General features: G+C 40.6%; 1 protein-coding gene across 1 annotated transcript; it reads right to left on the bottom strand.

The window, feature by feature from the left end:
• Positions 1-5,239: 5,239 nt before the first annotated feature.
• On the bottom strand, positions 5,240-9,209 carry PCARE (photoreceptor cilium actin regulator). The gene is given in 3 exon segments (XM_061624967.1): positions 5,240-5,664; positions 5,667-8,901; positions 8,904-9,209. Coding segments are annotated over 3 exon segments (3,735 nt in total). The 5' UTR covers positions 8,979-9,209.
• Positions 9,210-17,468: the final 8,259 nt, after the last annotated feature.

Below are 17,468 nucleotides of genomic sequence, written 5' to 3' on the forward strand. Positions count from 1 at the left end.
TGAACTCTGATAATGCTTCTTGATTGTCTAGAATAGATGGAGCTCTCTCTCTCTCTCTCTCTCTCTTGTAAAAAGGGAAAATTCACATTTATTGCATTGACTGGGTTTGTTTTTGCCTCTGGCCCCAACCCGCACGAGCATGTGGCCCCTAGAAGGTTGCTCAGAAGGGGGTGACCTTGTGCTGAAAAAGGTTCCCCACCTCTGCCCTATGGTCTTTTGCTTGAGTCATCTGGAACTATTTGCTCTGCAGGTACTTTCTTGTGTTCACATATGCTCTGTAGCTCACAATGGTCTGGATTGCAAACACGTGGGTGGGTGGATGATCTTTCCTTTTTGAGTGGAGAATTGGCCTAGATGACTTTCAGAACTCATGTTCTGAAATGCTAAATCAGGAAGCAATTGGATGAATGCCATACACGTCTACCCAATATCCATTATTTTTTGACATGGCTAGTACAGCAAAGATGCGTAGCTTGGGGCTACACATAAAGAGATTCTCAGTCCTAGGTCACAGCATTCCAGCTTCCATCTTATCACTTCCACTCAGTCTTTCTGGAGTCCTTGGCCCACAATGTAGAGCTCAGGGTGGGAAGATGACTTGGTTGTTCCTTTGCCTTCTGAGCAATGTGTGCTGTTCCAAGAGTCCATCTCTTTCCTATGGCTCTCTTCCATGCTGCAGAAAGAAAATATGCTTAAGACCAAATGCTAATGAAGTATGATCTTTTAATAACAAAACCATAAATGTAACTTGTAAACCCATGAAAGAACACCACCACCTGCCATTTAGAAAACCCTTAGGTATTTATTATGCCGTACAATTCAGTTCATGGTATTTTTAAATTCTAATTGCCTTATACCAAAACAAAGCCCCATTTTTAAAAAATCCTTTGGGAACCAAGAATTATTACTGCAAGTTTTCCAAGGTAAGCTAAATTGTACATCAAGAAAAGTATACTTTTGATACCAGTATAAAGTATGCAATTTAAGCAAATATGCATAGGTTGGGATATTTTTCATGATAGATTCTGCTAGTCATGTGCAGCTAAGCAGGGCAGTGAAGTCACAATCCTGTGACCCCTGGGAATCCTGCCAAGCACTGCTTGGCTTCAAAATGTTTAGCAGATGTTGCCCACACACTTTCAAGCACACCATTGCAACCATGAAAACTGAAATGTTCAGAATGCTGAAGCTTGTATCCAGTATTGATTTCTCTGATTTTCCTGCCCTCTTGCAGAACTACTGAATACACATCCTGACTTAAAACTGGCAGACACTCTCTTCTGCCAAGGGACTTCTGTATTTTTGGGAAAGTTACTGTTTTCCAGCTTCTTTTCCCCATATGCCTACATTGCAAATTTGTTGTGAGAGTGAAGAAAATGAAATCAGTCTCTTGCAAATCAGAAGTGATACATTCATAGATACGTATTTGCCATATTTATATCTGGTTACACTTCTAAGAATGGGGATGGATTAAGTTGCTCTTTCATACTAAATTCATATTCATAGTTTGGAGAACTGATACCATGTTAATTCCACACAAGGATGGCTGATTTGCTGTGGAACATTCTTTTTTCCTCTCCAGGCAAGGCATACCCAGAGAAACAACTTGAAAAATAAATCCAAAATCCGAAGACAATGTCCAGGATCTGAAGCAGCTAGTTTTATATGAAGAAGGTTGTTTTGTAATTGTGTTTATCGAACACAGCCCCACACAGCACAGTATAGCAAATCCCTTTTGAAACTGAATAGAATGTGGAAAGAAGTTTGTGATATGTCATGAGATGTGTGGGATCAGCTATTCAAAGGGAGGAAAAATCCCAGTGGGCATGGCGAAGCCCCCTTGGCATGCCTAAAGTAGTTTTAAGATCCCAAACATTATATCACAGTGCAAATCCACATGGATATCACAAGGACGACCAATGAACGAGAGACTAGATTCCTACCTTTTGATCACAAATATTTCCTACACACATTCTCATAAACTTCCATATGTTTTTACAAAGGCACATGTTTTATCACAACTTTTGCCAATCTGGTGTCCTCCAGATATTTTGGACTACAACTCCCATCAACCTAGCACTTCTTGGCTAAGGGCCTATCTAAAGTGCTTCTGTACAATGATGGAACTAATATATAATATAAAATATATCTATTTCCCATAAATTAGGTTATTGCTGGAAATATTAAAAAACAGATTTTGGTACATGCAACAGTTTTTCAGGCTCAAAACATAAAAGATAACACATTTTGATACAAATGCATGAAACTATAGAGCACCAATACAAATAGACAGAGTGATGTTACTACCCAAATATACAAAATCTGTACCTGGATTTTGTGCACGGCCTTGATTTCATCATCTTTTACTTTTTTCATTTTCTCCCCTATTTTTGTTTAGATTATAAGCCAAGGAATCATCAGTTTAAGAATAGTGTAGAGTAATAGCACTTTGACAGTGCAATCCTATACATGCCTACTCAAAAGTAAATCCCATGAAGTTTAATGGATCTTACTCCTGGGTAAGTGGATATACAACTGCAGTGTTAAGACCCTTTAAAAAAGAGTAAAAATAATATACTGATGCAGTCCTGATCCAATACAAATTTACCCCTAGTCTGAAAGGATCAGATCCAAGGCTTTGCTTTCTTTCTGAGTCATTAAACCAATTCCGTGGCCCTGAGTTAAGTGGAATATTTGAACAGTATTTCTACTAAGATTTTCTCCCAGCTGTTACTGATGGGAAGGCCTTTAATCTGATATCCATCATTGGAATAAAATAAACTTTCCCCCCCATTACACTTGCACAAATCCTATTATGGATTAGCGGGATTTATTCGAGCCAAGCAATCATGCTGTGAAAACGTGCCCCTCAGAGCTGATTTCCAGCAAATGGCAAGGCTCAGAACAGCAACGTAACTCATTGCCCTGTCCAGTTACGTGACCAGATGGTTGCCAGTTCCCATAGCTTGAAACACTGATAGACTGTACCAAGCTACAACGGACGCTAGAGCTCTCTAACCAGGGCCAGTGACACATTTCTCCCTGGAGACTGTAGAGTTAAAAGAATGAGTGAATGATTCATATGAAACCAATACTGGGCCTGTGTTTATATCATCAGTTATTCTGGGATAACAACCCCTGGACGTGCTTCAGTTTATCATTTCGTTTACACATTAAAGGCCCCAGGTTTAAACTCTGGCATCTCCAAGTAGGGATGGGAGTGTCCCCTGCCTGAAATGTTGGACAGCCACTGCCAGTCAGTGTAAACAGTACTGAGCTAGATGGAACCATGGTTTGACCCAATATAAGGCAGTTTCCTGTATTCCTATCACGTGGCAGGGAGTGGCTGAAACACCCAGGGCTTCTTCATTTATTTTATCCATCAGGACAACAAACCCGTGGATAAAAGCCCCAAATCCTGTTTGTGTTAGCAAACCCTTAATCTTGTAGCCACTTCCCACATTGTCATATGATGCCAAAACGTTTTGCCAAAATGCCCAATGCATGCAGCAAACTCCACAGTGCATCTGCAAACTGAAAGAACTTTACATCTCTCTGTGAGCTAGTTCTACAAATGAATCATTCTAGTAGGTGCTTTAAACTGCAGTGTGAAAAGTAACTCATAGGGTAAATGCAGCTCATTCAAAAAAACAACACCACAAATGATGGTGATATAGTGCATCAGTTTAAATCAGGGAAACATCCACACAAGGCGACTTCTCACACTATCAATTTAGTATTAACTGGAAAACCGGGCCTCTTAGAGAAGTCAGCACAACTTCTCTATCTTTGACCATTTATTTATTTATTATATCAGCATCTTACTCTTTGAAGGATGGGGAAGGGCCATAGCTCAGTGGTAGAGCATCTGCTTGGCACGCAGAAGGTGTCAGGTTCAGTGCCCAGTGTCTCCAGGTATGGCTGGAAGAGACCCCAGCCTGAAACCCTGGAGAACCACTGCCAGCCAGCGTGGACAATACTGGGCTAGATGGACCATTGGTCTTGCTAGGTACAAGACAGCTTCCTATGTTTCTCTGAGAAATTTAGAGAGGCTTTTAGCCTTACCATAACTTTGTGAAAGAAGATATCTGGGAAAGGACACCCAGTCAGGTGCCACAGGCAAGCAGGGGTTTAGAATCCCAGGTTTCCCACACACATGCTCAACACAGACTCTAATTCTAGTACCACATGGAAAGCCAATCAGGTAGGCAGCATGGCCATTGCCGATGCTGGGTTGGTTTTCCAGCCATCATGCAGACAGACACGGGCATGAGGGGAATCAGGGCATGGGCTGCATGACTTCAGTGTGTACTATCCAAATCAATGTGCTGATGTACCCTAAGAGTACAGTTTTTGTCAATTTTACAAATCCTCACTTATCTGAATGCTCCTCATTAGCAAGAAATTGTTGTGATTGGGATATCAATGCAAGAAGGCAATGTAGTACTCCTTGATCCAACACTGTCACTGGAGGTTTCAGTGGCTAGGAGTGCCTCTTTCCAGCTCCGGCTGGTTCACCAGCTTTGGCCCCTTGGTCACAGTGCTCCACGCTCTGGTAACTTCCAGACTGGATTACTGCAATACACTCTGCATGGGGCTGCCCTTGAAGACAATTCGGAAACTTCAATTGCTCCAAACTGCAGCAGCCAGATTACTGACTGGGATTCCCTTTAGAACTCATATAACCCATTTCAAAACAGTTGCATCGGTTGCCAGTTCATTTCCAGGCTCAGTTCAAGGTGCTCACGTTAAGTGTTTCAAGCCCTAAACGACTTAGGTCCCAAATATGTGAAAGACTGCCTCCTTACCTACAGACCCTCTCGGGTGTTGAGATCAGCAAAGGGAGCCCTCTTGGTAGTTCTGCCACCCTCAGAAGTTCAGGGAGTGGTGGCCCAAGAGAGAGCATTCTCTGTGGCAACTCCCTCCCCACTGAGATGCGTCTGTCAACTTCATTGTACAACTTTCAGCAAATGCTGAAGATGGACCTGTTTAGCCTGGCCTTTGATACCTGAGAAGTATATTTTTAGGACCCACCCTTTTCTCTGTGATGCTGTTTGGGTTGTTTTTAACTGTTTCTAATTATATGTTTTTTAATTGTTGTAACCTGCCCTGGGACCTTTGGGTGAAGGGCGGGTAATAAATTCTGATGCTAATGCTGATAATAATAAAGTTACTTGCCTTGACTATGAGGCAGTCTACACATGTAAATGCAACTTAAAGGCTTTGAAAATAACATTTCTTACCTTGTTTGATTAAGCGCAGGCTCACTACCAGCTGTGGCAAACAACGGTAGCAGAAGTTGGAATCCTGGCCTGTGGTCAGAGAAGCTCCTCCGTACAAACGGTTGAGGATTGGCAACACTAACTGCAATCCTTCTCTGTTGATCCCCACATTGCCCAAGCTGTTTGCCGTTCCTCCATGCAAATGCTGACCCTTCAGCATGGTCCACAATAGCCTCTATGGTGGAGCCGTTCAATGGCAGCATTGGCTTGGCTTTGAATAAAGAGGAAGTGGCTGGACAAAATATTGAGTGTGCATTGCTGATGATCGTTGGGGAAGCAGATTGTTGCTTATTCCCAGATTCCAAATGGTTTTGTAATCCTTTGTGCAACCGAGTTGGGGAAGTTGGTGAGGACTGGGTAGTTGAGAAAGGAGGTGGGCTTGTGGGCTCTGTTGTTTGTGTCCCATTGGAGGGCTAGATAGGTTTTGCTGGGTTGGTGGTGAAGGCATCTTTCTTTGTGTTGGAGGGCTTGATGATTTGAGCTTAGCAGGGGGGCTTGGCTGTTGATTGGTAATGGGGAAAGAAGCTTGGCTAATATGTCTATGATATAATGGTGGGCTTGGGAGCCTTTTCTCACTGGGGGGCGATGGAGGTGGTGTTCTCACAGGGGACACTTGTCTGGGAAAACCTGTCATTTTCTCACTTCTGGGTGAATTGGAAGAGCTTCGCTTTTGAGCTAAAGCTAGAGGCCAGCTGCATTCTTTGCTTCCTGGCTCACTTCCATTCTGTTCTAGCACTTCTTTAGGATTTTGAAGAGGTATTATCTTACGGGATTGCTTATACAGATCTGCAGTTTCTTCCATTTCACGCTGCTTTTGTGATGCTAATGGAATCTTTTGGCAGTTGTCAGATGTATAGCTAGAATTCAACGCCGGGGAATATTTTCTTAGTCTGGAGGCCACCCTAGCATTTTTTGGTGCTTTCTTTGTAATGGTACTGGGACTGTTGAGGTTCTTACTTGGTAACAAGTCAGTGGAACACAGGAAAGCTTTCATTAGCTGAGAAATGTGAGTAATTTTCTTAGTGGTGAAATGTTCATTTGTCTTGATACTCTTGGCAATTTCTGAAAAGTTTTCTTTCATTGCTGCATCTTCTGAAGATTTAACTGAATTAGATGAGATGTCCATTAACATTTCGGGAGGTGGTGGGGGCAGGTTTTCCATATCATCATCGTCGTCGTTGTCGTCATCATCATCACCATTTGTGTCACCTCCACTTGCAAGTACAGGTGACCCAGTGGTATCAAAAGTACAGTGTGTTGGATTCATATTTTGACAATTTATGTCTCCTAATGGTGAAACTCTATGTTTTTGATTTAAAGGCACAAGCCCTCTAGGAAGTGGAAGACTGGGAGTAATGCTTGGAAGCCCAAACTTCCTGATACATTTTATTGGACCCAAAGTTCTTAAACATGCAGGTTTCACAAGACTTTCAGTAGGGCTGAAAGTCTCAATTAACTTTTTTACAGACTTACGAGGTGGAGCACAACCAAAATTGTTCAGTTTCTGTGTCCCAGAAGGCTCATTTTCTTTCCTAGAAGTTGGATCCTTTGTGGATGTGGTGGGTGTGTCAGGCTTTCGATATTTCCTTTCATCAGGCTGTTGGCTAATAGCATTTTGATCATGCCTAAATGAAGGGACTTTATCTTGATTAGGCAATATGCTGAAGTTTTTAGCAAGAGATGCTTTCAGTTTATTAGTGGAAGATCTATAAATAACATGCTCAGAATCTTGTACATTAGATGGTTCCTTTGGATTTGGGAATACCATTTTATCATTTGTATCCTTGTTTCCATTAAGTATGTAGAACTTTTCCAGCCTTTGGCTGAGTCCTTTTTGAGTCCTTTGAAGATCTAAAAGAGTTGCATCCTCAGCATGACATTTCAGAGATTCTTCAGACCTAGACCTTTTCTTTTTAACTTGTGCCTTCTGGCTGCCAGTTGCTGTACTAGGCCGCATCAATACTTTGCCATTTTCTTCTTCCATCCATTCCCTCTTTCCAGATGTAGCAGGGACAAATTTGATCTTTTCACTAATAGCATCTTTCATCTTGAGTATAATTTCCTCATTCTCTGTGCTCTCTATTCGTTTGGCGGAAAGCCTCTGTTTACTGTCTGTTGCTACAGGTGAAGATGTGGATTGTCTTTTAAGTAAAGTATCCGTTCCTTTTTCAGATAGACTTATATTATTACCTTCTTCCTCAGACCTTCTTCCATCACTGTCTTCATTTGTGGAAGATTCATAGGTTGATTCACACTCTTTGAAACAATCACCCTCATGAATAACACTGCAATGCATAGTGTTGAGAGATGGAGTTCTGGGAATGTTTTGATGTTGCAGAAGGGTAGCCATACTTCCTTGTACTCCTGCTGAAGAAGACATTACATCCTTGGTGTGTGCAGGTGGGTAAAATATATCCTTGAATTGTCTTTCCAGGGCACAGTCATGTGATCTGCTTGTGGCATATACTGAGGTGCATGGCCATTGGTTTTGTCCTGATATCCTGCTTGGGTTTAGGGATATAGGATCATGTGAACATGAATCACAATTTGTTTGTATTCCCTGTTTATCAAGAATATTCAAGTCTTTGACTGATTCACTGTCAATACCAATTCCACTATCTTCAGAATAAAGTGTCATATCATCAGAGTGAGAGTAAAAGGATCCAGCTGCAGATGCTTCAAGGAGTTTTATTGTCCTAAGCAACCGTTCATCAAAATCTAGTTTGGCTTTCAGTTTTTCTTCTAAGTTACTACCTGCAGACCGTAGAAAGCTGCAGGACTCCTGCAGGGCACCAGATGTTCGGGAGGCCACAGTTCCATTTACAAGCTGCATTTTGTTGATTGTATACTGTAGTAACTGTTGCAGGAGATCTGGATGCTCTTCCAGGTTTCCTTTGTCAGCTGGCCAAGCCAGATTCTCTCCCACGTCTCTGAGTAGGTCTTCTCCATCTTGGGCAATTTCTTCCAAAAGATGGTTGATTTCATCAAAATGGAAGAGTAAGAAGCTCACCATTTGCTGCATAATTAGCTGTGTTTCAGTGGCCTGGTTGGCCATACACAAGATAACCTCATATTTGGAGAGGTTGGGGTTTAGATAGGCATACGCATTTTGATGGGCTTTAACAAGCAGATCTGGGAAATCCACCTTTTTAACTGACTCACATACAGGTGGACTGGGTTTTTCTTTAGTTTTGCAATGATGACCTTGTTTCCCTTGCTGGCTGTTCTTTTTCTTTTTCCCTTTCTTTGAGTTTTGTTTTTCGTTGCTTTCATTTTTGTCTTCCAAAGCAAAACCAATTTCTTCTGACGCACAAGAGTTTTGCTTTTTGGCCTTAACATCCCCAGCCATATGTTTGGGAGATACTATCAGTTCAGATATGGCTATCTCAGTCTCGGAGACTGTCCTTCCAATTTCCTTCTCTTCCTGGTCAAGCTCAGATAGTGAAGGATCCTCAGATGAGGAATGGAAATTAACGTTTTTGTCCTCATCTGATGAATTTTCAAAGAAGTGATCTTTAACTTCAGTCTCTCCCTGACATAACTCTTCAAGATCATAAGAAGAGGAGCCTTTGATCAGCAGTGGGAGTGAGAAACCTTCGCTCTCTGGATCAATTGGCAGATACCTTTATTCAGGGACTTGGCTCCATGTGTAACATTATGGTTAGCAATATCACTGTGTGAAGGAGTACAGCCCATTATGCTACCTCTCCCTAGCTTTCTTTACTGCTGAAAAATATCCAGCTGATCTAGGAAGGAATAAAAAGAAATGAAAACTTACAAGTAAAGCCGATGTAAGGATCTCATGTTTTTGAGGAAGGTTTCATCTTGAACAGCCCCAGTTTGGTAGATTATCTTGCTAGCTGTGATAAACTTCAGCTTTCTCTCAACAAATGTGTTCAGTGCATTCTTCCCTTTCACATTCTCCCTTTGGGTGCAAAGCAGCAGTGTAAAAGCTCCATTGCTTTAGTCTGAGCTAGTGGATTAAGAATGCTTGTGTATCTTGTTTCTGCCTTGACAGATGCCAATGGGAAATAAGATTTTAAGCTTATTAGGCTAAGTTGCCCAGCTAGTTTGTTGCATTTATAACGGGACTTTCTTGTTACATGCTGCATTTGATAAATTAGCTTCTTATGCATTACAATACATTTTCCCCACTATGCCTCATTGCTAAAGTGTACTTGGTGCTTTGGAATCCTAAAGAAGGGTCAGTTGTAAGTTCTTCCAAGTGATATTATTTGAATGGCAAAATACCACTGCGCAGACACATGCAAGGACAAAGCATGACCTTGAGAGGATGACACCAATCAAGAAGAAAGCACAGTGCCCCAAGTCAAAAGAGGTGAGAGCTGGAAAAGCCTATCAGGCCATACAGCCAAGAGGGTTTCATCCTTTTCTGACCTGCAGCATCAAAGCAGTTTTCATTCTATGAATCCCATGCATACACTTGTTTTTTTTTTGGGGGGGGGGCTTTCTCCATAAATGTTTTGAGTTACTTTAGCTATCCTTTCCTTCCCCAAATGCTACATTGCACAATAATATTTTAAAAGTTAAGGGTTATAAGTCCTACTCACAGCAGACTCATTGAAATGAAAGTACTTAAGTTACTCATGTCTATAAATTTCAGTGGAGCTACTCTGAGTAGAACATTGGATATAAACCTAAATAATTATTCAAAAGCTGCATTAATATATCCATTGTATAAGACTGCAGTTACAAAATTTTATGTTAAGTAGTACAATATTATACTATTGTAATGTTACTGGTGCATCTATTTTAGATTTTAAGTGATGTGTCCAAATTGGATTGCAACCCCCACCCCTGCTTGGCTGTGAAACTTTCTGTGAGTAGCTATGGCAATGTCACTGTCCTTCAGTCTAACCTACCTCATAGGGTTGTTGTGAGATTAAAATGAGATAACTGCTTGGAGGAAGGATAGGATACCATTGTGATGATTAAAGGCTTTAGTATAGCAAATGAGATATATACTGGAAAAGCAGAAGAACAGAAATTTTGAAGGAGTGGGTGAACTGGTACTGAAGGAGGGTCAAAGTGTGTGTTTACTTTTCTGTGTAAAATAAATAAATAAATCCAAAAACATATTTATATAGCAGAACTTCTCCCTGTTTCTTTTCAGATTATTTTGATAAATTTATAACTTCAATTCTACCAGAAGATGGATCAATGTGTTCACCTCGTAGCAACATACTCCAGGAGCAATACTGAACAGTGAGATGTGACTTGCAGGAAAACAGGCAAAGCCAGCAGCAAATGAATGGAATAGAACATTGTCAGTCTTCAAGCAGACTGGTGGAGTACAGTGGAGAGGAGGGAAGAGCATGACATTATTTCTTTAACACAGGATGGGGAACATGTGGCCCTCCAGATGTTGCTGGTCTATAACTACCATCATCCCTGACCATTGGCCATGCTGGTTGGGGCTGATGAAAGTTAGAGTCCAACAACATCTGGACGACCACAGGTTCCCCACCGCTGCTCAAAGACCTGCTATTTCATCTAGTGAAAATGTTTAACAGATCACTAGTGATGTCACAATTCATTCCCAGAGGAGCAATTGTCATTCACTGGCAATCACTCGTGACCGAGTAAGATTGTTTTCCAAAATAAAGTCTTTAGCAGTGGGTCCGTAAGTGACTGTGGAGGCCAATCCTAGATCTACACAGCCTCCCACAATGAGGACATAGGTTTCCAGATGGAAGACTTGCGATGAGGATTTGTTTGATGTGCCTTCCACTTAACTCATTTGTCCCTTTGTGCTCATTTGTGCTTCTTCAGAGTCCATAGCACCTTTGATAATAGCTGACCTCCATTAGGGACGTTCATGGGCCAAGACTTCCCAGTTCTCGATGCTCATGTTACATTTTTTAAGGTTATTTTTAAGAACATCTTTAAACCTCTTTTGCTGTCCACTGATATTCTGTTTTCCATCTTTAAGTTGGGAGTAGAGTAGCTGCTCTGGAAGACGATGATCAGGCATTCGAACAACATGGCAGGTCCAGCAAAGTTGTCTGTTATAGTCTGTCTACATTATTTTCTTTTGCCTTTGACTTGATGAGTTTACGGGTAAAGATACAAGAGCATCTGCAGCAGTTCTTGGGTGGCCTATAAATTACTGTATTCATCAGAGTTGCATTGCTCAGCATCACAGTTGCATTTATTAATCTGCTCTGTGCCAAAAGGCTGGATGAACACAAGCAGGTGCAGTTGATTGAAATGGAAATGGACTGCCTTCAAGTTGATCCCGACTTATGGCGACCCTATGAATAGGGTTTTCATGGTAAGTGGTATTCAGAGGTGGTTTACTATTGCCTTCCTCTGAGGCTGAGAGGCAGTGACTGGCCCAAGGTCACCCAGTGAGCTTCATGGCAGTCTAATGAAAATATTCTTTAGGTGATCTTGAATGGCTTTCACCCACTTTGCATCCAATACAAACAAGAAATGTAAACTGTTTGCATACAGACCAGGCAAAGAATACTGAACATTTTCTGGTCTTGTGTAAAAGCTCAGGCTTTTGCACCCAAGGTGATTATAAATTATAATAATTATTAATAAAGGTCCATCATATTTTTCTGTGTACTTATTTTACCATTCTCATCTCATGTACCTTACTATAATCTTGTGATGTTAAGGTACAGTGTGAGCAGGTGTAGTCATCCAGGGTCTCAAGGGGTCTTAGATCCCTTACTTTTGGGGGGGACCGAGATGCCAGCAGGATCCCTGTGTCTCCAGCATCATATGAGGCAATCAGCATGAAAGCAGAGTGTGTTAGCCACTGAGACAAGTCATGTTCCTTGTCATGTCCTGCTGATTGGACCCAATCAGAGTGAAAGGAGTTCCTATTGGTTCCTACTTCAAAAAGCCAAGTTGTGGAGAGCAAGAATTCTGTAACTGCAGAAGAAGAGATAGTAAATCCTGATGATAGCATCCCATCTATATCATCAAGTAGTTTGGCAGCAGCAGGAGACAAATGGGTAGATACTGAATTCAGTAATTCAAGCAATATATCTGACAGTGAGAAAGGTCAGTCAAATGGTGACAGGGATAGAGAAGCAGAAAGCAGTATTCAAGCCTGGCCAGATTATTCTACAATCTTAGAAGGGTATACAATCTTAGAAGGGAGCAAGGCTGCAACTATTAGGAAGAGACCCTGCCTTTCTGAATTTGCCACTACACTACTGAAAGAATATATTATCAAAGGCCATCCAGTAAGATTAATTACTTGATTGAGAATGAATCCACAGCTCACACATCTAAGCTAACACTCTGTGTGCTGCACAATAAGGCATTCTCAAAGAGGAAGGCAGGTCTTCCCCTGGTGCACTATGCAGGTAGTCGTTAGGGAGAGGATAAACATTTTCCTGACCACCCTCTTTCTGCCTGGGTTTTGTGTTTGTGTTGACACACACAATCTACTCTCTCCCACGTTTGAATTGGTACAACATGGAGCATAGGAGGCTACCTTATACCAAATCAGGCCATTGATCTATCTAGCTCAATATTTTTTACACTGGAATCTTTCCCAGCCCTACCCGGAGATGCTAGGAACTGAACCTGGACCTTTTGCATGCAAAGCATATGTTTTGTCACTGAGCTATTACCCTTTTCCTATTTTGTGTGGAACAATTATTGATGGTTTTGAAGCAAAATATATTCCCCCTACTTGTTTAGGATCTTTCCCTTTGGGACCTTAAAACATGTCAGAACAGGGATGGAAGGATCTGTCAGTTTCAGTTCTCTTACTTTCTCATTTCTCCAGTTTTAAATTTAGTTCTCCACATTTCTACAGCAATTTGCAATGTTTTAAAAAAGAAAGTCTCATGAAAATTAATCAGCACTTTAGTTTGAATTTCTCCTAATAAACACATTTTGCATGCAGTTTTGACTAATGTGTATATATTTTGCTGCCCTGAGCTCCTACTGCGAGGAATGGCAGAATATAAATCTAATAAATACGTGATAAAATTAATAAATATCTCATAATACAATGCATTTTTCCATAAGATATTCATTTCAATGCAAAAGTTTCCCTAAAATATACTTTCTTAAACATTGTTTGGAGAACTACATTGCAAAATTTAGATAAATGCAAATGTCAAAGGATGGCTGTGTTTCTGTTCCCATATTATTTCAGAAATTTCAGAATTTGTTAGATTCACCTTGAAATGCAAACTGAATCAAATTTCTCCTCCATCCTTACCTCAGAACCATAACATATGGGCTCTCTTTTCTCTTTATCTGCCTGCTCCTTGCTTTCCAAAATAATGGGGCCATCTTTTCCTTACAGGTACAAGTCTTGTCTGCAGTACAAATTGAAATGGGTTCTCTATAAAATACCCTGAGTTGAAGACTATTAGAATGCTGATACATGTTAGTGGTGTTATGAAGTGTGCTGAAAACATGGGGCCTTATGTCCTCTTCCATGCAGGTCAGTAAAGGCCAGCAATACTAGCCCGTCAGTAGACAAAATTGAATATAGGTATGCTGAGATGCTTTAGTGTGAAACACTTTCTCAATGTGTACAAGTACACATCAGGGACTGATTCAGGGCATCCAACCAATTAATTTAGCATCTCACTTCCATTAGCTTTGCACAGAATAGAAGCAATAGAAACTTAGCAGCAGCAAGCTCACGTCCAAGAGTTTGTTTCACTTAAAAGTAAATCAGAAATCAATGTTTATGTAGATTTTGTGAAACGAGGAAAACTGCTGTGTTTTTCCTACTTCTCGTGTGCTGCCCTTAAATATCTGATGACTCATTACTGCATAAAGAGCCTCCCCTACAATGGAAATGCAGCAATATCTTGAACGCTAAATGTACTGATTTTTAAATAAAGGGTGAACCACATTTGTGTGACAATTAGGGTGATTAGTACAACACACAGCTTTACATGTTACACAGGTGTTGAAAGATCTGCACTGGTTGCCTATTAGCTATTGAGCCAAGTTCAAGGTTTTGTTGTTGACATTTAAACAACTTGGGGCCAGGATACCTAAGAGACTACTTCTCCTGGGATATACCAAGCCTGTATTTAGGATCTTCCAAGGAGACCCTGCTGGTCATTCTACAACTAGCAGATTGTTGTCACTTGGTGATAATGCAGAAGTGGGCCTTCTCAGTGATAGCATCTACCCTCTGGAATGCCCTCCCTTGGGTAATTCATGAATGAGAGACAGCAATTACCTTTAAATGTCTACATAAGAACATAAGAACATAAGAAGAGCCTGCTGGATCAGGCCAGTGGCCCATCTAGTCCAGCATCCTGTTCTCACAGTGGCCAACCAGGTGCCTGGGGGAAGCCCGCAAGCAGGACCCGAGTGCAAGAACACTCTCCCCTCCTGAGGCTTCTGGCAACTGGTTTTCAGAAGCATGCTGCCTCTGACTAGGGTGGCAGAGCACAGCCATCATGGCTAGTAGCCATTGATAGCCCTGTCCTCCATGAATTTGTCTAATCTTCTTTTAAAGCCATCCAAGCTGGTGGCCATTACTGCATCTTGTGGGAGCAAATTCCATAGTTTAACTATGCGCTGTCTCTGAAAAACATGTATATTTAGCCAAGCTTTCCTGGACTTAGCCTCTTAATTTTAATTCTGTTTTGTATACTGCTCAGTTTTATTTGTGATATATAGTTTTGATCTAGTTTTTAGGAAATTTTACTCTTGTATTTTTATTGATTTTATGTAAACCATTAGATTTTTTAAATTACATCAAGTGATATATATATATAATACATAGTAGTAATGTAAGTATATCAGATTATCAGAATCCTAGTATTACTTCTTTAGTTTAGCTCAAAGTATTTTAAAATTCTCTCATGTTCCCTGGTCTGGTACTGCAGAAAGCTCCCCCTTATTTAGCTGATTTCAGCATAGGCTTGATCTTGTCTTAATCATGAAACTCAGTTGCAAAATTAGCAATGGATTTTGTTATGCATGTGTGTCTAACCCTTGTTTTTCTTACAACATTGTGCAATCTCAGAAGTCAGAGCTATTTCAAAACGCTGTTCTGCTCTAACTAGCTGTGCAAGTTACCAGTCTCATCTTGCCTTTCTTTTAACTTGTGGTAGCCAATAAAAGTTTTGGCTGGGAGGTAATTTAAAAAATACAACCTGGTATTAAGGCAACTTTCTCATAGATAAGGTGGTAAATCTTTGTCTGGACTGTACCACTGCAGTTATTATTTATGTAATTTTTAATCCCACCCTCTCTCCAAAGAGTTCTGGGCAGCTCAACAATTCCCTGTGCATATTAAACTAGAAATCAGGTTTTTTGTTTTTAAAAAGGAGCTAGCTTAGCTATCTCTCTGTTATAGCAGTTTCCTAGTGTAGGAATGCGGGAGATATTATATCTCTAGATTGTATCCCAACTAGGGATAATCTAGCATGTGATCTCCATGCTTACAATTTGAGGTGGTACAATCCACACACAGGATTACGTTATCTGCTGTACTTGTGTAATGCAATACTTCTGGTTTAGGCTTCCAATAGTTATGTGTAGTCTGATTCTTAACCTCAATTTCCTGTTTGTGCACATTCTCTTTATCAGATGAAAATAGATACTATGGTTATTCGCTACTTTAAATAAGCCATGTAGGGCAGAAGGCAAATGACATGAATAAGCCTCTTCATGGTTTGCTGATTGATGCACTATGCTACCTTCATATCAAAGGAAATATTTCCCTCTCACACATACAAAATATTTAATTTGTTTTCCTTCCTGCTGTTAAATCTAGTGCCTAGCAAGACCATGGATTTTCTTCAAGCGAAGTATAATAAGCAGGACTGCTTCAACAGAATTTTGCATCATGCAGTGCCACTATTCAGGATTGCAGGCACTCCATTCATCCCATTTTTTTTTTTACGACAAATGCAATCAGACATCATTCTGTGGTTACACTCAGTGCTCATTGGCCTGTTTCTGGGGTCCCACCCATGGTTGTTTTTCTAAAGTTTTTTTTTGTACTTCTGAAAACCTTTGGGTTCCCCCAAGCCTACTGATACCTCCTTCTTGTGAATAGTTAGTGCCATTTTGGCTACATGAGCAATGACACCAATGGCACTCAAAGCCTGAACATTGAAAACAGTGTCTTATAGCCTCTAATTGTTATAATCAAACGTGTTAAAATCTGGTACACATATTGAGAAAACAGATGCACAGAATAGAAGAACTTTATTTCCCTTGTGCCTATTAAAAAGGTACAACAGAATGTTAGATTCTTCTGTTTTCTTTGACTTTTAATTCCTTATCAAAATTTTGCAAAGCATGGGTTATATTCAACATATTGCTAAGTCACTTGTTCAGTCAGCGTATGGATTTCTCCTTGCACAGCAGAACATTCTACCTCTCTCCTTGCCCCCCCAAATCTTTCTGAGGGTTCCTGTGCTGTACCACTGTCCCTCAGAATGTCTGATTATTTGATGTGCAGCACAATCCTATGCATGTTTTTACTCATAAATATACATGTCACTGTGGTCAGTGGGGCTTACTTCTAGCTAAGGCTGTATGGAATTCAGTGGGTCTTACTCCCAGGTAAATGGGGTTGCTGTCTATGTGTGCATATATGGCTGTAGTTCAAGAATCAAATCTTATAATTACCTGAGAGCCAACAGCACCGTCAATCTGGAAAAAATGGCACAGACTCACTCTGGCTGTACAGGGTCAAGAACTGAATATAGTTTTTGAGGCCAACATTCCACTTTAGGCCGCAATCCTGAGCACACTTACTAGGGAGTAAAGTCCACTGAAGGTTTCTGCTAGAAGGAAACCTTCCAAATTTGCTGCAGAGGTGTATTACAACTTATATGTATAATTTAATCTTAGAAGTCAACATGCATTTCTTTAAAATCAAGGAGCTTTCCAAATAGAATTAACAAAGACACTATAATGTTATGTAAAGTTTTTGCTCTCAGCTTTTAAAAAATCATGCCTAAGTGTGTTAGGCACCAGCACCACAGTATCTGCTGGCATTTCCTGAATTTAAACAACATTTTCCTGTCATCTCAATACATGGATACATTTTTTTTCTAGTGTTCAAGGTGCTTTTGCACTGCATCTTTGTGATTCTACGCTTTACAACGTTTGTGACGGCTTAAAAATCGTTTCCAAGCCAGGCCCACCACCGTGTTATTTATTTAAAAAACACCATCACCATCACCAAATTGGGGGCATTGC

Source organism: Rhineura floridana, chromosome 4 (assembly GCF_030035675.1).
Source record: "Rhineura floridana isolate rRhiFlo1 chromosome 4, rRhiFlo1.hap2, whole genome shotgun sequence".
Taxonomy (NCBI): domain Eukaryota; kingdom Metazoa; phylum Chordata; class Lepidosauria; order Squamata; family Rhineuridae; genus Rhineura; species Rhineura floridana.